Source organism: Nyctibius grandis, chromosome 6 (assembly GCF_013368605.1).
Source record: "Nyctibius grandis isolate bNycGra1 chromosome 6, bNycGra1.pri, whole genome shotgun sequence".
NCBI classification, from domain to species: Eukaryota; Metazoa; Chordata; class Aves; order Nyctibiiformes; family Nyctibiidae; genus Nyctibius; species Nyctibius grandis.
In genome coordinates this window covers 82052629-82079397 of record NC_090663.1, presented here as the reverse complement: position 1 = coordinate 82079397, position 26769 = coordinate 82052629, and the positions used below count along the sequence as shown (strand labels likewise).

Here is a 26769-nt window from a genome sequence, read left to right as displayed (position 1 = left end):
CCACCTTTGAACTGCTTTTATTTGGTACATTCACACCCCAGTTACCTCTTGGCAACTTCTATGTCGGTCTGGATTGCTTCATGAGTAGCGACTGTCCCCCAGCATCTGTTCATAATCATCATGGTGTTTGGTAGGGAAAACCTGGTTTATTGCAGAGCAATTGCAATGTAAGGAGGTGAAAGCCCTCGCTGGGGGCCCTATGGGAAAGGTGAGGCAATGATGTCATATGAGTGAGCACTTCCTGAAACTCATCACCCGGGTAACGAGGGTGCAGTCACGGAACTGAGCGTTTTGCTTTGCGTGTGGATGTTACACACATTGGAAACAAGACTGTGGATCAGCCACAGAACAAATGTGGCTCGTGAAGTCTTGAAGTCTTTCTTAGGTGTTGGAAAATTGGCTTTTAAGTCTCATAACATTTCTCTGTTGAAGCCACTTTTTAAAAACTGTCCTGTAAAGTAGTGGATTATTAAACTTGTTTATCAAAGATAATGTTGAAATATTTTTCTTAGCATTTTGTGGGTTTGTTCGCCTTGAGGTGTTGGAATTACTAAGTTTTACTGTGGTTTCCTCCCTACTATTGTAAATGAGCAGGCAGTAACTGTTCTTTTGGTGCATGAAACCTTAGCACAGGAATTTTTAGGGTCTGGTCAACTTCAGGGCCTTGGTAGTGGGCTTGCTGAGGGACTGCTGACGTCTTGTTTCTTCCTGTGTTACATTTGCACACCTAAGGGTGGCTGGATTTGGGCAAGGGAGTGGTTTAAGTGTTATGCTCATTCGACTGTCAGGGAGGTCTGCCAAAGGCTGCTTGGACCAGCATCTGAGAGAAGTTACATCCTAGAGTAAGCAAACTTTTTCCTGATTTTTGCCCTAATCATGTTCTTACTCAAAAGTTAAATGGAGACACTTACGTTAGTAAGGTTACTTTTGTGTCAGTGACATAGTTTTATTTTTTTCTGCAATTAATTAGTAGAAAATGTTAATTCCCATTTCCCCCTTTTAATTATATGTTGTCCAGAACGGACAGTTCAGGGTGTAGGCTACTCTTAACTTAGAAGCTTAGGCTACTTTTTTAATTGAGGTTAACGGACAAGGAGATAGAACTTTCTACACATCCTCTATGAGGAAAGGTACCTGCTGGTCAGAATCTGGTTCACTAATGCTGAATGCTTTCTTCTGAGGAGCAGCATTTAGGCTGCAAACTCCAGAACAATTTTGATCCGACAATGGAAGTTAAATGGCATGAAGTTCAGAGATTAATTTTAGAGTATGTGGATGTTTTTTAAATCCTTGGCAGCAGATAGTAATATCCAGAATGCACTCTAGAAGAGGATAAAAGAACACTTCAAGGCCATTACACTGAAAGCAGCTGTAAGTCTTGTTTCTTGAACATGGAGTTTTAGGGATACATTGAGTAACTGAAAGTGATGGATAAGATGACCCACTGTGTCTGTATGTAGTAGAAAAAACAATTTCTCCTCCCATAATTGGTAAACTTGGTGGCAACTTTATTGCGGTAGAACACAGACTGGATGAAGGTCAACTTAATACCATGGAGGAAAGCTTACTAATGCTTTTCATAACAGGGTCATTCTCCTGGATGAAAAAGCAAGCAGTAGGTAAGTTCTGTGGTGAAACATGAAGTAATTTTGAGTATAATTACTGCAGCAATCAAAAAGAAAAAAAAGGGCCTAACTACTGTAAGTCTGAGTTGATTATTACAGTTCTGCTGTTGATCCTGGAGACAAGAATTGCACTTGTAATACATCTGATAACGTTTATGATTGGTACAAGAGCTGCTGTATCAACATGTGTCTGTATCTCAGTGCTCGTTCAGCCATCATGATGTCTTAATGTAGGTAAAATTAAAAGCTCTAATTATCTATGCAAGTATAAATAGCTTTGTCTTACTACAACTTCATTCTGAATAGCACCTCTGTGCCTGAACTCCTGGCCCCCAGTGCCTGGTAAGTGATGTGTACACTTTGCTCCAGAACTGCAGGTATGGAACAGGTTGCCCTAAAGCATTGGTCAGTGTTGCTTGCATGGCCTGAACTGCCCAAGTAGAAGATGGATCTGCTGTAGTGACCTGGGGTACTAGTTTTAGGTGCTACTGTTTAAGAGGTGTTGTATAGCTTTTGGCAGAGGCTGATAGCATAAAAAACTTGAGAGCTTAGTATATGAAAGAATAAACACACACATGATAATTATATTTAATAATTGCATATTTCTTTACACATAATGTTGCTGGTGTCATTTTACAAAGTACACTGAGTTGGAATGGCAACAAATCCTTTTTACAGGGTAGCATCTTCAGCTAAAAAGTGCTTGTCTTGGCAGCTGAATTCAGTCTGAGGATCCTTGTGGATCACAGCCACTTATTTTAAGAGTTCTCAGTCAATGCACAAGGATATGAATGTTTTGATAAGCTGTCAAACCAAAAACTATGCATCTTGACTGTGTATCTTGGATATTAAAATGGTTAACACTAAGTAGCAACACTAATGTGTTTAAAGGCACTTTTTTCCTTTTTTATGAGGCCCAGCTCTTATCCTTCCTTTGGAGGGTTTTTTGGTCCTAAAGATACAAACAGACTGTGAAGTATCTGAGGTAAACTGCTCTTCCAAAGATGCTGGCATTCTAAATTCTACCTTCAACACTGATATTAGCAGAGGCTTATTTTTCAAAGCAGTGGCTGTTAAATAAATCAGTCATGGGAGAGGAGGTCCCGGTAATAAACTGGTATTAAACAAGAGGCTTTCTTTATATAGCACCACAAATAACCTTTGGTTAATGTGTCAACTGTCTTACAGCTGACTTGCCACTGAAATTCTGAGGGACAGATGTTGATCCAAGTTGTATTGGGAATATTCCAGTTAGCAAATGTAGTAAATAAAACCTAACATGTTCAGTTTTGAAAATGTAATTAAATAGTAGGCTAAATTAATCACTGCCATAAGACTACGGAATTGTACCATAATAGTGTGGCATTATCTGCCAAACCGAGCAAAAGGATTGTTTGATCTCCTGTGGTCCACTGTTGTTAAACTTCTTCAAGTTGATTGTGTGTCCTAGATAGCCCCGGGTGTGGAGGTTACCCAGAGCAATGTAGAAAGCAATGCTTGTCCCTTCCAGGAAGAAGGGGGTTATTTTTTAGAGACTAATTTCACATGAAGGACTTGGAAGTACTCAGATTGAACTACATGATTACTGCAAATCTGATTCAACTGTATGCCCCACTTAGAAAAAGCAGTGGTTTGTATTTTTTCTCTCTTCTGTATAGATTTTTAGCATTTTTCCTGGCTCTCATACAATTTCTGACTAGCAAAAGGAGTAATTAAAAGAGTTTTCTAAATTATATTTTAATAATTGCATACCATATGCTCTTAAGCATTGACAGTTTGAAATCTGGCAGTTCAACTTAGAGAGTCAAGACTCCCAGAAGATTCATACCTGAGTGCAGAACTTCTTATTCTACAGCTTAGTAAGTAAACTAAATACTCAGTGAGAGGCTGTGTGAAATGCAACTGTACAAAAAGAGCACAGAAAAGGTTCACTAAAGCACAGCAGAATGCCTGGGCACGGTGGAGCTGTGGGCCAGCCTGCAGGCACCAGTGGCCGTCCCTCTTGCAAAGTCAAAAAGGAACTGACAAATTGTACTTGCGTTTCCTTAACTGAGCAGCTGGCAGATCTCTCTGTGAACACAGCACAAGAAATCCATGTAAGAAGCTCCTCCATAAATACTCTTGTCTTCTACTAGGAACTGTCGGAAAAGCATCTCTGGCTGCTCCCGTTGTTTCACTATCATCAGCTGAAAAGATAAGAGATACATAGTTTTAGGATACAATCATACTAAATGGCAGTATGGTTTTCCCCTATCTATTACTGTATGCTGTCAAGGGGGGAAAAACCCCCCAAAGTAATAAAACTCCACATTTCAGTAGCTGTATTTATAAACACAGGAGAGAGACACTAGTGTGAATTAAGGTTTGCAGAATAAAATGGTAACCTTTAGACTTGACTACCTCTGAAAATTTCTTTTAAGAATTAAGCACATTTGAGATGCTTGTGCCTACAACACATGCTGGAACTCCCTGAAAATTCCTGATAGTAAAACCTTTTGCAGCTACCAGTAAGTTTTGTCAAATCCAGCAGTGTTCTCTTGAACAGGTATGAGGAATGAGTTGAGCCACAGAGAAGTCCTACCTTCATAGTGTAGGGCTTTTGGCTCTGGATATGCTCCAGTATTGACTTCAGCTTCTTAGAAAATGGATTGTCCAGGTCAGGCAACGATGTCTGTTAGGATGAAAGCAGGGCAGGTTGATATTCATGATGAAAGTTACTGTGGATTTCATTCTAAACTGGGAAATGCCATCTCCTGCACAAAAATGATGTCTCTCATCTGTCTAAGCCATTTTTTCAGTTTAAAATAATCACTATATGAAAACTCACTATCAGGAGAAACTTTTAAGTCTTGCAAAGTGTTTTGTTCCAATTTTAGCAATACACATTCAATAGGAGTTTAGTATCTGCAACAGTGAAAGTTTAAGACAGTTTAAAAATGTTGTGAAAGCTTCTCACCCTTAAGTATTCAGAGCGTAAAAGCTTACTGAAGTTCTATGTATTACTTCTGGTGTCTTAACACCTTCTGCTGGTCACCTGTTTCTGCTTTTAGTTGAATGATGAAAATCCACCTCATTTGTTTCTCTCATTAGCAGTCTGGTCTTACTAAACCATAGATTCTGACAAAGGGACTGGTCTCCATCTACTCACAGCCTCCGTGCTGATGTGTGCAAAGGACGGCACGTTGAAAAGCCCTTGGATGAGCTCTGGGGGCACGCTGACTCCCAGCCATAGGAACATATCCAGCCCGTTGGCCAGAAGGAAGGCCCCTCCTTCCGAGAGACGTTCCTCAGAGCAGCGGATGGCAGCAGGGACAGCGTCACTCTTCAGATCCAGGCTGTGCTGTGGGGCAAAAAGACACAAGCGTTGTAGACTTGGTGACTCGAAGGTGACTTAAGCTCTATAATTAGATACTGAAAAGTAACTATTGAAAGGTTTAGTACATCTTACTGGTTCCTTTCCAGATTAGAGGAATTAGAAATCAAACCTCTTCTTTTTCAGTTAACATACTGCGTGCAAAGGAAAACCTGCCATAAGTGGGGAGTTGCTCTTTAGTGAAGCTGGAATCTTTTGTTAGCCTGGGCAAAAACCTTGCTGAAGGTACAGCATCCTCTAAGAATCTCACTGATGTCAATGATGGATAATGTTACTTCCCCATTTTCCATTAAACTAGAGGTTCTACCCTCCCTCCTCAATGTAGTTCAACTAGCAACTACATGACAGTAAAAATGTAATCCAGCGTGGTAGTGTAACACTTGACCTGCAGGCAGAATCTTTTCTGCATCTGCACAATTATGAAAGCCCAGCATACTGAAAAGGAGAGAAGATGTGCAAATGACATACTCACAATTGGCAGAAGCTGGGGATAGAAGAACAACTGCGTGTCGGCGACCCCCATGGACATGACCAGCTGGCGGTGGTAAGCTCTCTCGTCAGTTGGGATTTCTGGTCTGCCAAGCAGCACGCAGCTCTTCAGCAGACAGTTCATGTATACTGGCAGCACCTTCATTGCGTCCGGAAGGATGAGCTGAGAGGCAAAGCTTGGTATTTAATACAGCCCCTGGGCTGGGGAATGAGAGCTGGACTTTCAAACATTTAAATAATCCACTGTTTGTTTTGTTTAATTAAAGAGAGAAAAAATTAAAAAAACTTTTTTATATATGCTGTTTCAAACCAGATGTGATAGCTCTGAATGGTGAGTACATTTAATAAGAATCCAACAGAAATTATTTGCCATATAACCTGTCATTGTTGTCTTGGATGCTGTCATGTCCCTGTAACCCATGCTTATTTTTAGGTACTAAATTACCCAAAATTTAGTAGTAACATGAATAATTTACCTAAGTTACCTAGGGCGTCACATAGGAAAAGTAGGTGTGTTTTCTCTGAATACTTTATGAAGGAAATAAAGGTGCACAGTTAAGTGTCTCTTTGGTATTGTTTCTAACTGTTTGGTCCTCACGCCCAGTCTGCATGGTATGTGAAAGCCTTAGTCTTTCCCCAAGTTGAATTGGCAGGCTGTATCAATAATTTAAAATAATAATAATAATTAATAAATAATAAATATTAGGGTGAATAAAAGGAAACAACTGTTGCTTTTACTGGAGCATTGAATTAAAATTCATGTAATTAGGATGTGCTAATAATTCTCATCTATACATTACATTCAATAATAAGAAGAAAGAATTGGAAAATACAGTTTAAAAGGGATCAAAGAAACTAATCTAAGTCAAATGCCTACAACATTGTCAGAGTTCCTTTTAAATTCATGTACAGAATTGTCAACTGTCATTCCAAAAAGCATCAGCAAGCCAACCGTTCCTGCTGTTTCCTTTTAAAGTGCCTCAAACTCTGAAGGAGATAGGGAATTAGTTTGAGAGTTGCAAGAAAAATAGAGGTTAAATTCCAGTGCTTAGAGGATTTGGATTTAGTTCAGCCATATTTGGGTATTTGTTGAAACTGAAAAAGACTTTTGCCAAGCAGCTGCTGAAAGGATTTGAAAACACCTTCCTGTTGGTTCAGTCAGACCTCCCCAAATGTTCTGAATATATAAGAGAATGGGCTGAAAATAATAGAGATGTCTTCAGTTGAGAGAATTTTCAAGTAGTGTGGAATATAAGTAATCAGGTTCCTAGAGCTTCTTCGTACCCTTTGGTAAATAAAGCAGTGAACAAACTGTGATCTGTATCACCATGAGTATTTCCCCCGGCAGGAGTTGGGCCCCATCTAGACATCAGGTATTTATCACTCCAGCACACTTGAGAGACCTACATGCAAATTCAGGTTGCTTACTAAGATACAACGTGTCTATTTTTGACAATAACAGTCTTACTTGTCAAAAATCAGAATACTAAAATCTTTAACAACAGAAGAACAAAAAATGAAAGCTTTGTGAGTCAGCCCGTAATTCTAGCAGGAAGAACAAGGCTGTCCGAGCTCCTTTGCGTGAATATGATCATCTGTTTCCTCCCTGGCGTTGCCATTTGTTCCGGAGCAGCAGCCTCCGCGTGTTGTGATTGCTACCATTGCATCCCCCTGTCATTAGTTATATTTGAATGAAAAGGAAAAGTCTGCCCCGAAATGTTCCTGTCTGGCACTGGTGATGGGGCAGGGGTGGTTGTTCATCTCCTGCAAAGCCTGGCTGGGGGAGACCCGCGGTCGGAGGGGTTTTACCTGGCTGACTGCTGACGTGCTGGCACAGTTCTTCCTGTAACACGCCAGCATGTGAGCCGTCTGGTTCACCAGGATCTCTCTGACCGTCTTCAGTGGCTGGCTCAGAATGGCTTTAAAAGCTACAAATACAAAAGAATAAAAGCGTGCGCTAAAGATGGGGACATACTTTTATAAAAGTAAGTAAGTATCTATATTCTGCTAGTTTCTAATTTTACTAACCCGAGTTCTACAGCTGCTTTTTAGTCTCTTTTACAGACAGCATCTTGGAGGATGTTTATTCATCTTTGCCCCAAAATACCCCACCAAACCTCCAACACTATAATAGCATGGCCATTTCTACTACAGTGCCTGTAGAGTTTTGTGCGTTACATGTTCCTGGCTACCTTCACAAGCACCACTTTTATGGCACTATGTCCAAAATACGTAATCTATTTGTCTTTTCAATTTTATAGTACTTCCAGGAGTTGCTCAGACTTGAAGCAGCAAGTTGCAAAACATGGTTTCCCACTAGGTAATCACCTGAGCTCCCTTTCCTTCCCCTTCCTCCACCCCAAAGTAAAAAAGGAAACAAAATCGCTCCGTTATAACTTACCTGACTTAGCAAAGAAGTTGATAAGTGCATCAGTCTCACAAGTCTTGTACACGTCAGCTAACTGGGAGCCACAATTCAAACCTATATTGTGTATGCGAAGTCTTCTTTGCCCACTTATCGATGTGTAAAGGACAGCACACTGCAACAGAGGAGCAAATTATCCTTTATTTTAAAGCAAAAAGCTTCCATCATGCAACAGCCACCTACTTTGTGCGTAAAAGGCATATAATGACTTCTGAAGACAGCCTAGTCTCGCAGGGCTGCTGTCATCTATAGGACCAACATACCTGTCTTTTTTATGGAAGTATATTAGACATTATAAAAGTTACTAACCTTAAAATTCTAAAAAATAATATGACCAATTGAAAGGCTTATTACTCTCATTTGCTACACAGTGATGGTATCATCTGAAAAGGAGAGACCACCAATTGTAAATTTGTAAATCATACTTTGTAATTGTGTAATATTTGAACAGTTCAAATAAATGTATCTGAAAAGACGCCAGACAAGAGATGAGGAGCTTGCTGAGAAGTACTCTGCCCATCAGAGTATCTCTTGGCAAAAACAACACAAAAAAACTTCCTAATCTTGAAAAGTCGAGTGGTTCTTTTTACATGAATAAGTTGCTTATGAAATGCAAGTGGTCCTGCTATCCCCTGTATCCTGCATCTACATTGGGCTTAGATACAAAAAATAGAGGGTGTAATTTAAGAATTTCCTTATGACTCCAAATTCTACTTCAATTTCATGTTGCTACTTCAATACAATGTATGATCCAAAGCCTGAAGGGCAAACACAGACTCCAGGTTACCGTATCTGCCTTGCATTAGGTACTTCCACGAGTATCTCTCATATGAAAGGGCTGTAAATGCACCATGTACATGGAATCACTCTGCACGGGAGAGAGGGCCCTGCATGTGTCACCATAATTCGCGGAGTACACCATGATGCCAGCAGGTGAGTGCTGGGGGGCTTTAGCACTCACATGCCCAGAGCCTGCTGGAGCAGGGCAGCCAGCTGACAGCCTGCAAGAGAGAACTTCCACTGCGCAGGTACCATTGCTGGCGGGTCTTGAGCAGTCCGTAGGGTTGGGAGTGATGTTTAGCAATAGAGAACTGCTCTTGAACAGAGATGTCACAAGGAATGCCACAGCAGTAACAGTTTCCATATAGGTAGTAATGAATCTCGTATGCCAAATAAAAACTTAGTAACACGGAAAAAATAACAGCTGACAAGGTGTCAGTGAGTGTTTAGAAAGCGTTTTGGTATCCCTGAATAGAACATGCTGTATAGAGGTAGGTGAACATACTGATTGTCATGATGGGCATTGTTTGAGGTAAGATGCAACCTTTGGATAGTTATTTAAAACCTTTTCTCATTAGTGGTATTACGTCACCAGAGGCTGGGCAAGCTGTGCCTTGCTCCCATCAGCCCTACACTGTAACTTTTTCTGTTACTGCTGCAGAAGTTCTTGCTCACAATTTCATGACATACATGTTATTAAGTTGTTTTACCTGAATTAAGGCTCCGCTGTCTTCATTCAGTTTGTCATCGTGTTTGAACTCCACTGTCACTGCCTTGTCACAGTCAACCGCTGCCATCTCTACATCTGTGGTGTTGTTCATGTAAATAGCACCAAAGAAGTCTGTAGCCCTGAAGCCTATAACAGAAAAAACCCAAACATATCCTTTTATTTAGAAGTGGCAAATAAAATCGACATTATTTTGTGACCACCTTTTTATGGTCACTCAGTTTTGCTTACTGAAACAGGAACCATTTTCCCTTAGGGACTTGCAGCCTCAGGGGGTCCCATCAACTGTCCTTGTCAGTGGCATTTTTTGACAGGTGAGAGGGAAAAGCTGATGGGCTGTGAAGCTGCCCTGTGACTCTGAGACCACCCAGAACCTTCTTCTGCACTGCTGACCTGGCCACTTTGTATGTTTCTCAAATACTTGCATTTGAGGTAAGAATGAATGCTTGAAGAGTAGACACAGTTAATGTCATTTGAAGGATGAAAATGAAGGAGCATGTAAGCATCCAGCAGCAACACTTTCCTACAGCTCACTTGCAAGCCAAGATGCCTGCATAATGCTAGAAGCCTTACTCATGTTTGAACACTAATTATTATGGCGGCAGATACAGGAAGGGCCTATTCATGCATTTTATCAGTCTATCCAACTACTCTTCAAGAGGTACATAATGAAGTTCTAACAGCCTGATCTTACAAGTGATCTGTACAGCACTATATTATTTTAAATTATATATTGTCATATGCATTCATGTGTACTTTCATTCTCAAGGGGTGGCATTACCTGTACTTGTCCGAACTCTCATTATTGCATCAAATCCAGTCTTTTTTTCTATGTCCTTCCTGAGGTCACTTAAGAACCGCGGGCTGTCGGCATCGAGCTAGGAACGCACAGCAGAAGCAGTTGTTCAGCACTGGGTGGCAGCAACACAGCAGGAACCCAACCCTCTCCCCCTCCGTGCCCCCCCCCTCCCCCCAGCAAATCTGTTCTTTTCACATTTAACATCTCTCTTTTCCTTTAAAAAGAGATAAAAAATGTTGGCTATTGTTAACAGAAACATACATAGACAAGTGTTCACCAATTCATCACTAGGCTTGGACATCCAGAATTTCTATTCAATCAAACTACCTCCAGTAACATCTGTTCTTGCCCTGAACCCTGCAGCAGCCTAGCTAGGGTTTTATGGCACCGCCCTAAGAATTACAGAACAGCCTTGCTGACTTCGCAAAAAATGCTTTTACAGGTCAGCTCCTGACACGAAGTCCCCTACTCCCCAGAGAGAGTCTCATAAAATTTTAAACAAACAAGCATTACAGCTCTTTTTTGGGTCTTTATCATAAGCAATTTTATCTCTATATAGAGGAGTAATTGACTTCCCTGCTCAGATGCCAGCATATTGAAGTAAGGTGATTTAATTTTAAGACACCAACCAGCTTATTATTTATTTCAAGATATATTTGAGCCTGATCTGTCATTTCTAAGTTTTAATTTTATCCCCTGGAGTTTGTAAGTAAGTTTCCTAGAGTCACTCTTATGCTAAACGTCGAAGCACACATTGAAATGAAAATAAAACCAACAAATCCCCAGGTGTTACTCTCTGAAAGGCAGGAAACCTGCGTCGCTTACCTGGAAATTGTTGTACTTGTACAATGTTCCTCCAGTGTACATTGTGACAAGACCCATGGAGGCCACGTCCACGTACTGATTCGGGAAGAGGAACAGATTCACGCAGCAGCCATTAGCCACACAATCCCTGGCTAAGGCCTCGTAAGAATTTACCTGGGGCTGGAAGAGTGTCTGCACAGAATTAAAAAATACAAGTGCCAAAACATTAGATTGCGTTGGTAGCCAACCACAAACCAAAAAAAGACGAAGTGGAAGCTTTAAGTAAGGCACGGATCTGATTACAAGCACATTGCCCCTGCCCATACATGCCATGGCGACTCGTATGCAGGGAACCAACTCGGTATGTTCTTAGAGAACTAAATCACTGCAGAGGCAGGCAGCAAAGGCTCTCGATGGGTAGAATTATTTGCTGCTGGGGGCTTTCCTTTATTGATGGAAATAGCTGCTCTACCCTAGCTTGACTTCAGTGTTCCTGTAGGGCCAGTATCAATATACCTACACAATTGGGGCACAGTGAGAATGGGAATGTTATGTAATTACACAACACATCTTTGTAAAAGAAAATAAATGAAAAAAGATCAAGGCTCTATTAGAGAAATTCAGCACAGTAGCAACCCCATGATAACTCAGAGTAGAAAATACCTTTTCTTTATCTGTATTGAGTAGTTTTTTATCATCCCTGTTTCTCAGCTTCCCTGGTGCTTCCGCAGTTGGCAATGAAGAATGGAAGATAAACAATTTTCCAGGACATTCTGCAGCCTGTTTCAAAGACCACATTGGCATATTTATTACTGCTGAGATAAACAAGCCTAATTTTCATACATTGTGGTATCTCAGAGAAAAGCATAAACTTTCTGCAAGTTCCTCAGAGCTAAATAATTCATTTAGGGACTCAAAACTTGATGGAAATAAGTCCCGAAACAAACTAGGCATTTTATGTCAGTAAATAACTTAGTCTAGCACACAGGTGTGTTGGCTGGTGCATTGTTACAGTAACTTCTACATAGGAATCTAAAACCTTGACGGGCAAAGCCAGGAGCACCCCTTGAGGTACCCAACTGGATACAAGCATTATGTAACAAGCAACAAGTATCAAAAATACAAATACTAAATTGGATAAAATTAAAAGGAAATGTGATTTAACAGAAAAACTATTTCTTTCAGTTCAGGCACACTAGTTCACTACATTTTTATAGATGAGCGATGATTACATTCCTATACTAGATTCCACATTCAAATCTACACTAAAGTGCAGGGGTATCAAAACCCGTGATAAACATTTCCTCCTGTCACTAAGCAATGAAGTAACTGCCCATTTTATTCAAGTTTTTTATTCTTATTTAGAACTCTAATGAGAACATGATATTTACTGACATGACAAACTACTGACAGAAACCCCTGAATTCCAAAGAAGAGAGTACAGTAGCAGTACTGCAGGCATCTTTGTACTACTAACAAACTTTTCCACCAAAACTTAAAAAATCTAGTTTATCACTTACTTTTACTATTGAGACAGCTAGTGGGAATGAAGAGAATAGAACAGAGGATTTGGAGTTGGAAAAGGATCTACACCGATCACCTAGCCCAGTTGCCTGACCACTTCAGGGCTGACCAAAAGTTAAAGCACAGTGAAATGAAAATGATTAGCAATTCTGAGGTCTTCAGCTATTGAAGAAACTGGGTGAAGGGAAGGAAGGAGGAAAGAGGGATTTGTCCTCTTCCTGCTCCAGACTTAACCACACAGACAGGTTACAACTGCCATACCCGAGACTACAGACAAATCAGCTTTGGTACTCTGTCTCCTCCAGAGCTTAAGATGTTCACAAGATAAAGATATTCCACATTTCAAAATAAACTACAGCATTCTTCTGGGAAAACTAGAGATCTCTGCTATGGCAGAAATGCAACTGAAGACAGCATCTTACTTTTAATAGAGCTGAAATTTCACCCTGAATATTTCAAGCATAGTTATCTTTAATCACGAATGCCAATTTCTTCAATTCCTTTTAAGAAGCATTTGGCTGAAGACAGACAGACTTATCAAATACCTATTTGTCATGGCATGCATCAGGAATTACTGACATTGCTTTTGACAAATTTTCTAAAATGTATATATTCTTTGTAAAAGCGCATTAAAATTAATCTCAAACAGTAGCACAATCCATTTTATCCTTTTTAGCAAGAATTGTTTTCTTGAACACAGGCATATGTATATTAATAATTCATAGTGAAAATCCTTACAAATTATAACTTTAAAATACTGAGCTAAATAAAAAGCTTAATTAAGATCTGCTTTCTTTTATAGCCAACATCAAAGGAAATTTACAATTATGGTCCTTAAGTTTGTTTTGTAGAAGTCAAGTATCAGGGAAGAGCATTCTGACAGAACCTATGTTTGCACACGTACCTTCTGGCAGTACGAATAAATAACTAGAAAACAGGTATTAATTAAATATTTAAGGATTTGATAAATGTTGTATATTTTCATTCAACAAATTTATCTACTCAAAGTTCATGCTTTACTTATACACAGCTTGCAGATAAATTAACTGTTTTAAAACACCACTGGCTGTTCTCTGCCCCTACAAATCTTGTGGTGATCCATGGTGGCATTCTTGTATTTGGCAGCGCTCCATGGAAATGTCAGCACTTTCAGGGATGTTCTGGACATCCAGAAAGCAACTGGGGATGCATCTTGACCTATGGATTCATTTTGAGCTGTATTCAAGCTGTGAGAACTGTCAGTTAAGCAGAAACCCTCCAACCCCCTACCCGATTCAGTCATAGTCATAAGTATCTCTTTTTGCACAAGAAGTCAGCAGAAGCAGGGGAACAGGCAGGGCAAAATCATATCTTATACTGACTCTTTTCCAGCCCTTCACACGTGCAAGGACTGGATACCTGTGCAAATATCCTGAGTATCTATTAGTTCTGTTGCAGTAACTAAACACTTTTTTATTCCTCTCAAATGCTGAACAAGAAACCGACTCCTGCTCCTCATCTTATCCTAAACATCCATTCTGTGTAGAATAGATGCTAGGGATTGGTTTTCCTCCATAAGCAAAATCTGGAAATAGATGTGATGCTTGTCAGTGTTCTCATTTTGACTAAAGCAGTTCAAATGTACGGTTAGAATAACGGAACATTAGTGCTGGAAAAAAATCAGCCACTGTTTTTTCGTAGGAGGACTTGGGACTGGCTTTTACCAAACAATTTCTGCAGCTTATCAAGTCTTATGCTCATTAAAGAGCTGCTTCTCTTACAGAGAGGAACATTCTAACCTTTAGCGCCTCCATGCCGGCCTGGATAACAGGTGCGAAGATGGTCTCACTCTCGTTAGTGTCTGCAAACATCTCTGGAATCTGGTCCAACAAGCTATGAAAGACGAAAGGATCAGTGTCTCAACTGGTTAGCGCATTTGCGATAATCCCCAAACGTACCTTGTAACATACCAAGTCTTCACACAGGAAGATGTTTTGCATGCAAATTTATATTTAAAAAAATATGAATTTTGATTGCTCAAGTTCCTCAGATTCCAGCCAGAATAAAACAAAATTTTTAAATTCTACGAGATGCATTATTTCAAAGCTGGTAACATAAAGGAACATGCAGTAAATAAAAAATAGCTAAAAATTAAGGAGTTCTAGTGTGCTGTAAGGACTTGAGAGTCCCTAGATCATGTCCAGGTGTGCATCATATACATCACAAGAGGGAAAACATGCAACATGGCACACAGCTGCAGCCCCCCTCCTGTTTTTGGAGAAGCACAGTTGAAGATGCATGGTTTACACCTGGCCTAAATATGCTTTCAAATTCAGCACTGGGGGGGTGTTGATAGCACTTTTTCTTTGCCTCAGAGGTGGAAATACACGACTTAAAGCATCTGCTGGCTTCTAAAGTATTTCAATAAATACCTGTACCCCACAAAACCCAACAACACAACTAAAAGGCATAATGCATATCATAAGCATTCAGATCTTATTCACATATGGAATAATTATACTTTACTTGATAACAACAGATCGTGATTCCTGAAAGTTAACAAGGAAACCATCCAGCAAAGGAACAAAAACTTCTCCAACATCTGAGACCACCATCATCTGAGGCTGAGCTAAGCTGCTTTTGACATTAAAAAAGTGGAGGACCTTGTTGTAAGTGACAAAACCAACTCGAATTCCTGAGGATTCTTCTTGCTCATCTCTGTAAGAAAAACGGGAACAACTGGTTATAATTCTGAAATTCGGACCTTGCAATAAAAGCATTCCTTTGAAATGCAAAGCTGCTTTCAGATATTTATCCTCGGGAGTGTAAAGCCTTGGCACCACCAAAATCAACGGCAAGGCCTCCATCCCACTCTACTGCATTTCAAGACTTCACAAATGCTTGCAGAATCAAAAGTCAAACTAAAGAGGAGAAACAACACAAACACACTTTTACTGCAATTCTTGTCTATTTTTTCTTCCAGCAAATAGAAAAAACTGTCAGCCTTCTTCCGAACCATCAAATCTGTCTGTCTTCAGGGAAAAAAAAAAAAAATTGTCATCAGCAGTTTCAGAAGCTTCATCTAAAACCTCGAGCTTGGGAGAGAAATAATTGTTCTCATCTACAATCTTTAACTCTCATGTCAGTCTAGAACGTTAATCTACCATTCATGTTTTATGGGAACATAGCTGGATGAAAAAGGGGCTACTCTGATCTAAAACAAAGCAATATTTATTCTATATTGAACACACTCCATAAAGAAGCATTTTACATAATTCCTCCAAGATACACTAACTCAAACAGATGCATCATTTCTGAATAAAAATTTCTCATAATTCCCAGCACTCAGACTCTGTTTTCTTAGTAACAAGATTAACGGGGAGCATTCAGGAGCTGGATGAGGACAAGGGATTATCAGCTTTCTGGACATACAGCACTTTCCTATTTCAAAGAGAAGTATCCACATCCTCCTCGTAGTCCCAAAGCTGCTACACAGGTATTTGGGACATTTTTTTCAGATACTGCTCTTACCTGTGGCAGTACAGACTGCCACACTTCATCCCATTTCTTCTATCGTCGTTTTGAAGATTAGCTGTAAATGCAGCAGCCAATTGCCTGTGCAGGTCACACACTATTAAGTTCATTTTAAAGTCTCAGAATGAGATGTCTGGGTCAGATGTACAGAAATGCATTCAAATGTTTGGGTTTTGTTTGTTTGTTTGTTTGTTTTTTTTTAAATTATGCACCTAAAAATCATATTTGCACAACTAGTTAGCCTGATTTTCTGAGCTCATAAGCACAATCTCTATAAACACATTTCTCTGTATTTCTCTAAATACAGAGTGAGGACTTTCTGGTTTGGAACACTTAAGTTTGAAAATGCCTGCTCTAAAATGTCAAGCAAGCAAATAGTGTGTTTTCTGCAAGTCTACAGAAAGACAAAGTTCTTAACACCCGGTCTCGAGCCACCTACCTTAATCCTTTCTTTGCCACCTCTAACTGCTCACTGCACAGCCACTTTCACAGGCTTACCTGGCACAGGCCTCTACATCAACGTCCTTTTGTGACAGATTGCTTTGCTACCCCAAGCCTTTCCTCTTAAAGATTCGAGCACAGGGTGAATTCCCAGCACAGGGCTTCCACCTCACATGGTAACAGCAGAGTATTTTTGCAGGTGTCTTTGTCCAGCAACAGAAAATGAACACACAGTGACCTTTGTGTCTCAGCACCAAAATAAAAGTTTCACCACAAATTTTGGTGGAATGCCTTTTGTTTTTTTTAAATTAACATTGTTTAAAGACAACAGATGAGTCTGAAGAAACTGAAGGGCCAGACCTTTATTTTTTTATTGGTTTTTTTTTTCAGTGGATATGAAAACTTACCTTTATTTTTTTATTGTTTTTTTTTTTTCAGTGGATATGAAAACTTTGGCCTTGCAAACAAATTATTTAGCAGCAGATCTCTGCAGAGTGCTGGTGAGGAGAAGAATTAATGTGCCTTTTTTTGTCATGTAGATACGCTTGCTTTCTTTTTTCCTCAACTTTCCCTATTCAAGCCTAGGTGTTTAAACTGCCAACTGCTTTTTGTTACTACACTCCAGCCTTTTATGATCTTCAGAGTCATGCCCAATCCTGATGGAAAGCTCTGAGATATGTTCAGGATAATATCAAACACTTGTGCCTCTAGCGTAATCTTCAGTGACAAAGTACCTGAGAGATGGCCTTACATGGGCATCTGACAAACTAACCCCTGACCCTGGACTGGAAATTCTTTCACGCACAGAGATCCCAGAAGGACATACGATAAAAGATTTTTAACATATCCCAGATTATCTCAAGGATCTCATCTCCCACCCTTCCTCACTTTGCTCTCTCCATTTCTCAAGTTTGTTCTCCCTCTGCAAATACGGTGACTTGGAATGCATTTTTGTTCTGTATGTTCTTCAAGTCTTTTATATGCCTTCACTGAGAAATGTCTACTTAATTTCTCAGTCTTTCACTGCTCTCATTTAACTCTGTGCATCTGCATCATTTAAACTTTAATGAAAACTAATATATACTAAACTACACTAAAATAATATACTATCATTAATATTCACCAGTAGTAATACTACTACTGTGTGTTTAATGCTCACAAAGCGAATGTGCTATATTTCATAAAATGTTTGTTGCCTACAAGTTTTGTTCTCCTCTCAGATACATACCAGGACAGAAAAGTCTCACAGTACAGCAAGAAACTTTAGAAGTTTTGCTAATTAACAGTTAAGAGCTAAAGATACAAGCCACCAACACTATGGCTTTAAAGACTTGCCATTCTTGAGTGTTCCGATTTTGATACTTCCTTGTTTAATGAGAAAAGCAGCACTGCACTAAACAACTACAGCAAGTAAAGTCAAAACTACAAGCTGAGACTTAGCTGATAATACCACTAGAGTTCACTACAGGAAAGGAAAAGAATGCATGCTCCATGCGCATTAGTATGACAGATTCTTTCCATTCATACAGTAAGCCCAGACATCAAAGTTAAAGAACTGCCATCAGTGTTAAAATTAACATTTGGTCACTATCACCCCAGAAACGTCTGTACTGTAAATTTTGACATTTTCTGTAGCTTGTTTTTACCTCTCAACATGCGAAGCTGTATGAAAACTGCAGTGTAGTGAGTTAGGCAAAGCACGCTTATGTTTCTTTACCTTGGAAGCTTATCTAGCAGAGTCTTCAGCTCGTCACATATGAGTTTAACTAGGCCACTGTTTATGTTCCTGTACGACACATCGATCATGAAGATATAAGCTGGTGGCTTTGGAGGCTTGTTGTTCTACAGAAAAAATTATCATCCACAGGGAAAATTAGACAGTGTCCTGTTATATTGAAAATATTTACAGGTGGTACCATAAGGCAATCTAAATACAACGTTCAACTATTTGAAAAATTATATGGATCATAAATAGTAACTATTGCAGAAAGCTGACAGGTATTGGGTAAAGTCCATCCCTGGAATAACACATTATTACTGGAAAATACCATCCTAATGGAATAAAATATGTAAAGGGTAACAGTTCATAGATAAGATGAAACAAGCATTTTCTGCTGGAATTCAAGTGTTTAAACAAATTTACCTTTGGGCTTTTTTCTGCACCCCTACTGTTCTTGCACTCCCTATATCAATATGCAATACCATTTTGTTAAGGTGAATGCTTAAATTCAGGTTTTGTTAGTATTTGCCTCTAACAACTGTTAGGTGATTTCTAACCAATCTGGAAACAGAAAATACAACTTTGGTACTGAACTAGAATTAAAATAGCTCAGTTCTTAGCAGCACTAAGTGGTGATCATCTGCATCCTGTCTGTCTCATGCTCCAGTGCATTCTGGACAGCTGAACTGTACTTTCAGGAATAAGTTGACTTTCAGTAAGATAATCAAAGCATGGAACATTCAATGTATGTAACTGCTGCATACACAGCAGTGACTTGGGCTGGTATGGATTCCTTTGGAAATTCCTCTTATTCATAATGTAAGTGGCATACAATTTGTGCCATACATTACTGACACAAGTTTCTGTAAGTAACAAAAAGTAAGATGCAGGGTTTTTGTTTCCAAATAAAGCAATGTAATGCTTAGTGATGTACCCAGGAAGAAGATCTTATAAAGTGAACATAGCAACAGTAATCATCATACTCCCTAAGGCTGGTTTTCCTAATTCCCATCAAGATAAGTAGTGGTCATTACTCGCTGTCAAATTCAGGCCAGCTTTTCCATTATACCGTTTCACTGCCTTCACATACAGAGTTCTGACCACTTAACCAAATTATACTTGTTAAACTAAACCTCAGAAAACTCCATTTAAGAAAAACATCATCTAACCCTTGAATTATGAATTAACCCTTATCCATAGTCGCTGGCACACTTTAACCTAAACATTATACCCTTGATTTCACTTCATTTGAATCATGTAAATCAGGATTAATCCCTGCGAACTAAAACCAGGCAGTATTTTTAAAAGCTGCTCTGTTTACCGTACTTGCATTCTAGTTTCAAAAACTGTATCAAACGCTACTTCTAAACTCTTGTATCGCATTGCTATTTATAAAGAATCCCTGTGTAATTTCTGACAAATATATGGTAGAAATGAGGACTTGTGCTCTTGCCACATCCGCTTAGCGGGAGCGCAATAATGCAAAACAGCTGTTATTTGTTAACATTTTTTGTGGCTGTTCATCCTTGTCATTTGATAAGCACAAAAGGAAATGACTTTTCAGTTCTGGTCTTAAACTGGATTTATAAAAGAATTAAACCTTTGCAACTTGGAGCAAAATGAAAAATAAATTATAAAATAATGTTAACTTCTATAAAATTTAATGACTTAGGATTTCCAGCATGAGCGTTAATTTCGTAAGAGACTTCTTTTTTGTAACTTTCTGGTAAGACTATGGATGGGTCTTTGCAACAAGAAGACAGACCATACCGGATGACTTATCAAGGAAACTCCCTGATGTAAGCTATACGGCAAAAGCCACTGCACTGAAAGACACACTGAAACGACGACTGCATAGCACAGGGTTACACTCTGGAGTAGAGAAAAAGAACTGTGAAAATGGCACAGAGCCATTCAGTACACATGGGTTTTGAAAAGTTAAGCTTTGCTGATTTCTGGCAGCTAAACTGCATTTGGTGGAGCTACACTGGATGTACACTGAGGATCCCGCACTGTATTTCTGTAATGCCTCACTACAATTCTCTCCTGTTCTGGGGTTTGACCCAGATTTCAATAAAATCTATATAGGTCATCTTAGGGATTTCACTGGATTTTGGAGCAGTACCCTAGTGAGAAAGCAGAATTAAACCTATTCATTTTCTTCATACCAGCAATAATTTGATGGTCTGAGGAAGTTCCTGGTATCTACTTCAAGACTTTGTAGGATCCAGTTGCCTTTCCTAACCTTATCATGACCTCAGTTCCACTGACAAGAAGAAAATTCTGCCCGACTTCAGCAAGAACAGAAAAATATGTCCATACTGTGGACAGATGAAGTCACACTTGCAGTTTTGTAAAATGAGCTAAAGTTTGAAAAGTTTAAGTAATTTAGCTTTGGGAAGTATCAAATACAGTTCTCTAATAAAACCAACTACAAATATTTACAGTGACTTGAGTGGGCTTTGGATTGAGTTCTTCAGTGAGTTAATATTGTGAGAGAGAACCCATTACTGGTCAGAATACTAAAACTACTCTTGCCAGGAAACATTACAAGGTCAAATTCCCTTGCTAAGGTTTTCAACGCTGGGAAAGCAATTTAGGTGTGTGTCTGTCTTCAACAGAAGACATGCATCTGAAATGCAACACTGCATCAGAATTCCAGCTATATCCTCTGAACAGTGCAACATGCTAGCTAGGACCAAATGAACGCCCCAGTGAAAGACTGGTGATCCGTGACTTTGCTGCACTATTTGTTATTCTTACTTGCTAGTATCATACTCTGCAGCACAAAAGAACTAAACATAATATCCTAAGCTTAAATTCTCCTCATCTATTTACATTTGCTAGAATGTTCCTGGACTCTGATATTCAGCTTACAAGTGCATTTACTCTACTGTAGGTATTTAAAGGATTTTGTTTGTTTTGACATAAAATTGTAAGTTAGTTTGCATACTGGAAATACTCACTCGGCAATAATCCAAAGTAGCAACATATTCGTAAGATCCCAGAGATAGCTCAGGCCTTTCATAGTGGTCTACCCGCCGGCCAATGTGGTCCAGATGTTGGAAGAAGAATGGAGGGACTAAAAGCCAGCACAAGAGCAGGAAAAAAAGGTTTATATTTGGGGGAGGACGGGAACAACCCAACAACTTATTTCAACAGATACAATGTACTAATGTAGGCTCCTCTGTTACTGGTCAAGAGAAGTGTTTGAACACTTACCCAGGTCGCAAGGGCTTTTTTCCCCCACATTGGGTTAAAAACAACCAATCAAAAAACCACAACATTCTAGTGATGCCAGCTCCTTTTGTATTTGGAGGATAGGGCATATTCCCCTATAAATGTCCATATTCTCCCACCTCTACACTGTCAGGCTTGAGGAGGTAAAACTGACCCCATTTCCAGAGGCAGGAGCCCGTTACGCTCAGGATACAGACTTAGCAGTGACTATTTTGTGAGTACACACAGTCTACTCACAGCTAACTCAAATCATGGGAGCCAGAGCTCTGCAGAGGGACAGCGGTAAAACCAGCACTCTTCCTAAAGCCTGTACTGCTTTATCCAACAATACCACTTCATTGGAAATAGCTCTACAAGGTTCACAACCCTGGCCTGCTGTACAGCAAAGTGCATGGGGTCCATTATATTGGGAACCTTCTGCAGCTACAGATAAAAGGTGGCAGAAATCCAAAGCATTAAGAAATCAAGTGGGTTTGCCACCAACAATTTATATACAGCTAGTCTAATGGTTAGAGTCACACTGGGAAAGAGTCATCTCTAGATTTTAGCTCCTTTCTCCTCAATCAACATATATTTAGAATGCTTATTTTTCACATTTTTGCCTGTAAAAAGCGTATGCGTTTGTGAGGGGGGGGGAATATCTACCTAGTTTGTTGGCCATTTTTAGTCCTCCTTGAAGTGGTTTTTTTTGAGTGCTTTCTGACTTGGATAAAAGACACTGTAGTAATACAAAGCATGATTTAAAATGACACTGTAAGTTAAATGCATGTCTTAAAATATTCATAATGCATTTAAATTTCTCTTTATGAGAGTTTAAATTGCTAACAAATGATGAAATTTGTTATCTGCTATGCTTGCACAAACATTTGAGCATCAGGCAGAAAAGAAGTTGGACCGAGTCTGTCAAGGTTCACATTTCAGAGTTGAAAAGATTACTGTATTAGGGAAAGCACTATACCGCTGTGATCCAGCTGAGGAAATCCAACTTGATACAAATGTCTAGAAAGGCTAGTTCTGGCAAAGATTTGGGATTCAGCCAAGCGCACAAGAACAGTTATGAGTCACATGCAGCACACTTGAACAAATATGGCATGGTATCTTCTGTGAAAACCAACACTTGTCACAGTAAGATTAATAGGTTATTTAACCATTGCATTCACAGTCATGGACAGGACTAGGCTAATATGGTTCTAAATATTTGGTTCTTGCTGGACATTTAGATTTCTTAAAGAAATTAATTTCTTCCACACAAAAGTTGCTTTCAGTTAGCAATACAAGCAGCTTTATTTAAAAATATTATGTTAACATAGAATACAAAGTTTTGATCGTATCAGATTGGACTTCATGAGTCAGCATTATTTTTCATACTTTTTTTTTTTTAATTGTACTGAACAAATGTCTCTGTATTTTTCTTGGGTGGTATTTTTTTATTTGTGAAATAGTTCTAGTTACTGCATCACTAAACTATTTTCTCATCAAGTCAAGAAAATCATTTTAGGGATACGGTTTCTTTTTAGTTTTATGGAATTTGTATGAATCTCAGATCAAATATCACTTACCATCATTTATACAACTGCAAAATCCACACTGGTATCTTCTTCCACCTTCAATAAACTGCATGAAGGGACACATATAAGCTTTGCACCGGTTGCATCGGATTGGTCCAGTCTCACCATGGTTTACAACATAAAGAGGTGTCTAGATGAGGAGGTACATGAAGTTATAAAAATCAATGCAAACTTGAAACCAAATAAAGTGAGCTAGAAAGCTACTGCTCTGACTTAACTCTTGTTAGAGATCACCTGATCACAAGATCATTCACTGTTCAGCATTCACCCAAGATTTGCAGTACAGTTGGCTCAACCCCACACATCCCCAGAGAGGCTAAATTTACAAGTTCCCAGGCCGTATTCTGACATTTCTCCGAAAGAGAGTAAGGATTCACACCAAAAGCCTACAAAGTTTTGAAGGCACTGGAAGTTTAGGGCTCCATGCTGATTTTGTCCAGCAAAGTGTTTTTACAGCTCACTAAGAGAAAACTGCTGGAGTCAGGTATTTTACCTTCCCTGTCAGATTGAGCTTTTCCTGAAGAAATCTGTTGCTGCTCATCTATTGCAAACGGTCTCTCAAACAGGTATTTCCTACGAAAGCTTCTAGTATTTTGTCCTAAATGCTGCCCCCCCATGCTGCCATGTTACATGCTATACTAATGTTTATATGTTGTTAGGGTCACCAGCTAGAGTAGGAGATTTAGAAGAAATACTAATATTTACTGAAGGAAAGTACATACAGCAAACAAATACAGTATCTCAAGCACTTGTCAGTTTAATTACACTGACCATGCTTGCTTATAGCCTCTGCCAAAACCCACAGCTAATGGAAGACATTTTCCAGATGCCTCTTTCAGTAATAACTGTGCAGCAACTGAAAGATTCCTGTGATTATACTTCATGTTAGAAAAGTCATACTTGAAACCACTATAAAAATGGAAGCTTGCTCGATTATTTGTGAAACTCTATGGAACATAAACAGGTTTTGTATTTTTCTTTTCTTCTTACTCCCTTCAATACCAACTAAAAATCTATGAACGTAAGAATAAGAGAAGAAATCCAGAGTTTGGACACATAATAGATCTCTACAAGAGGAAAAAGTTTTGTATGCTAAGACATTACCGTTAGCATACTCTTTTTTTTTTTTAACTTATTTTGTCTCCTCTTACAGAATGGACATATTTCATCTGTTATACACTTTGTCTTTTATTGGAGCATAAGAGTCTTTGAATACCTACGAAAATCATCCATGTCCTTCTAGCATTTACTGCTTGCATATATTTTATTGTTTGTTTATATTTTACAGAGACTATTTTACTTATTTATTCCTCCAAAGGATTTAATGCTTTTTGCCAAGGATTTTATACATACAAGTAGATTTTTACTACATGGGTTTTAAGTGCTCCCTCCTGTTCCACTGAGTTATTATTTTACTTTGTGTTCTTTCTTCTACAAAAACCGAGTTTAACATGAATTAACCAATAATATCAGCTGGCAAACTATCAGGGTCATTGTTCAGACATGAAAAGCCTTGGCTATAAAACCTGCTCATCAGCCACAATCGCTTAACAAGTTTTAGAACTTCTGGGTTTTGTTCATTACTTCACAATTTTCTGATTATCATTCTGCTGTATTAGTTTAATGAGGCCTGGATCTGGTTTGCAGTTAATAATATTGTAGCATCTGACCTGGTAGGGGGAATAAACAAGACTAAAACAACTCCTGATGCATTTATACACATTGATTTAGTAATTTTAAACCTTGTTTTGGTATATTTATTGTTAGCCAAGAGCAAAGAAAAATTACCTCCATATGATCATGTTTTGAAATACCAAAATTAAGATCATTACATAAAAAGCATGAGCAAGAACAATCAAAAAATAAATGCAACGAAGTTCAGAGCCTAGGTGTCTCCATTCTTACACATGCTTAATAAAAATTACCTTTTTAAAGACAGCAGAAATAAAAATAATGGATTTTCTTCCCTTGTCTTTTCATATTTGGAGTGGAAATTTTAGTTTTCTCCTCCCTTTAAGCTTCTCTAAAAAAAATTATTTATTACAATGTCCTTTTTAAAATGTTGGGTTAGAGCCTCAGTAGCCTAAGGGTTATATTTGCACAGATTTGCGTACACGTTTAACTTTATGCATTAATGGTCATTTTGAAGGTACTGAGACTACGTGTAGTGTACAAGGTTAAAATGTGCTCAAGTCTTAAGAAAATAGTCTCCACAGGTAATGTTCTGTAAACATACACTAGGTTGGATTCTGTTTTGTCTTGCCCAGAGAAATAAAGGATGAAACACCAATAAAATCATACTGCAGAAGCTAGCTATTTTTTCTTCCTAATAAGCTTGCAGAAACTTAAAAAAGATGGACAAAAAAATAAATCAATGAAGCAAAACCAACCAAAAATGCATGCAATAGAATGAAGGATTTTTCTAACAAAGAAAAATCCTGGAAAAAAGCCCTATGTGTACCTTTATCGATTTATTCATTTGGAATTTTTTGAAATTAAATGGAATTTACATTATAGTATTTTCTTTAAATAATTTAAAACATTACATAAATAATGAACACACATAACGAAAAAGCTATTTGTATGATAGTTTCAGAATAAGCACTCAAACCACTTCTTGATGCAAACAACACAGTTGTGAAGCAAACTTTACCTCAAAAAAGCCGAAATCTTCCAGGGCATTACAGCATAAGACTAGACATTCTACCCATCACGAGAAAGTAATTTTTGTTTGGGTGTGTAAACTGCTATTGCATTTCCAACTCAAAATAACTTCTGTCAGGGTGAAGTAACTTTTTTTTTTTAAAAAAAAGGTAGATCTCCATGGGAATGTAGAGAGATAAGTAATACTGTACATGCATTAAAAAGCATAAAATAAAGTAATAAGTTTAAACTAATGAATACATAAAAGAAAAACGGTCATAAAAAAAGACATGGTAGTAAATGGGAAAGTGTTGTTTGATGTGCTCCACTCTCTGTAGATGTCACTGTGTACCAGAAGATAAAGCAGAGATCTGTTTATGGCCCCATGCAAGCCAGTGGCAAACTCTCATAGAAGCAGGGGAATAAAAAAAAAATATTTAAAAAATCTTTTTGTGTTTTTTTTTTTGTTTGTTTTAAACAAATGCAATACTCCTTTTTCTTTCACCTTTCCACCTATAAAGTATCAGCATTTTCTTTCTCTCCTCTCTTAAATCTCTACCAATAAGAAGTGAATCAAATTAGATATCTACCATAACTATTTGGACATTTGCTATACTTGTGGACTTGTTATGGCCTTGCACCTCTTTTCCCTTTCATCTCTTCACAAGCCTTTGTCCAATTTGCCTATTTGGACCACACAATAGAGAACAGCGATGGGCCTCACAAAAAGCAACGCTTCTGTATTGATTGTTGGCGTTGCAGTACTATCAAAATATAAATATTTCTCAAAACCAATGACTAAACTAACTCTTGGTAGCCTAAATCTGAACAGGACACATAAAAGGTATTCCTTTTATGTTAGCCAAAAGAGTAGAAAAGCAGAAAGAAACAGCTGTGCTGGGAGGCAGAATATTATCATTTTTAGGTTAAAGCAAAGGAGGATTAGGCAGAAGAGATGTGAAGTGCTCTAAGAGACCTGCATAAACTTTCCCTTCCCTGGAACCTCAGGGCCCTGCTGGAGTGCAAGTCCTGAAAGCCGATCTGATAAACCATAATTTACCCCACCATTAGTCCAAATATAGCTGGGATAGCAAGAGT

At 38.6% G+C, this 26769-nt stretch overlaps 1 protein-coding gene across 3 annotated transcripts in view; it reads right to left on the bottom strand.

The window, feature by feature from the left end:
• Positions 1-1458: 1458 nt before the first annotated feature.
• Positions 1459-26769, bottom strand: part of SEC24D (SEC24 homolog D, COPII coat complex component) — a 57472-nt gene continuing 32161 nt past the window's right edge. For 2 of the 3 annotated variants that reach the window (XM_068403978.1, XM_068403977.1), the window contains exons 9-23: positions 23020-23158; positions 21187-21302; positions 18218-18342; positions 15052-15243; positions 14325-14418; positions 11686-11802; positions 11044-11214; positions 10201-10297; positions 9403-9548; positions 7889-8027; positions 7297-7415; positions 5471-5650; positions 4774-4965; positions 4207-4296; positions 1459-3811 (exon numbers count right to left, since the gene is read on the bottom strand). In XM_068403978.1, the coding sequence (XP_068260079.1) occupies positions 3671-3811; positions 4207-4296; positions 4774-4965; positions 5471-5650; positions 7297-7415; positions 7889-8027; positions 9403-9548; positions 10201-10297; positions 11044-11214; positions 11686-11802; positions 14325-14418; positions 15052-15243; positions 18218-18342; positions 21187-21302; positions 23020-23158 (2058 nt within the window). In that variant the 3' untranslated portion in view covers positions 1459-3670. The remainder of the gene's footprint in view (positions 3812-4206; positions 4297-4773; positions 4966-5470; positions 5651-7296; positions 7416-7888; positions 8028-9402; positions 9549-10200; positions 10298-11043; positions 11215-11685; positions 11803-14324; positions 14419-15051; positions 15244-18217; positions 18343-21186; positions 21303-23019; positions 23159-26769) is intronic. The other variant, XM_068403979.1, reaches the window with a different exon arrangement.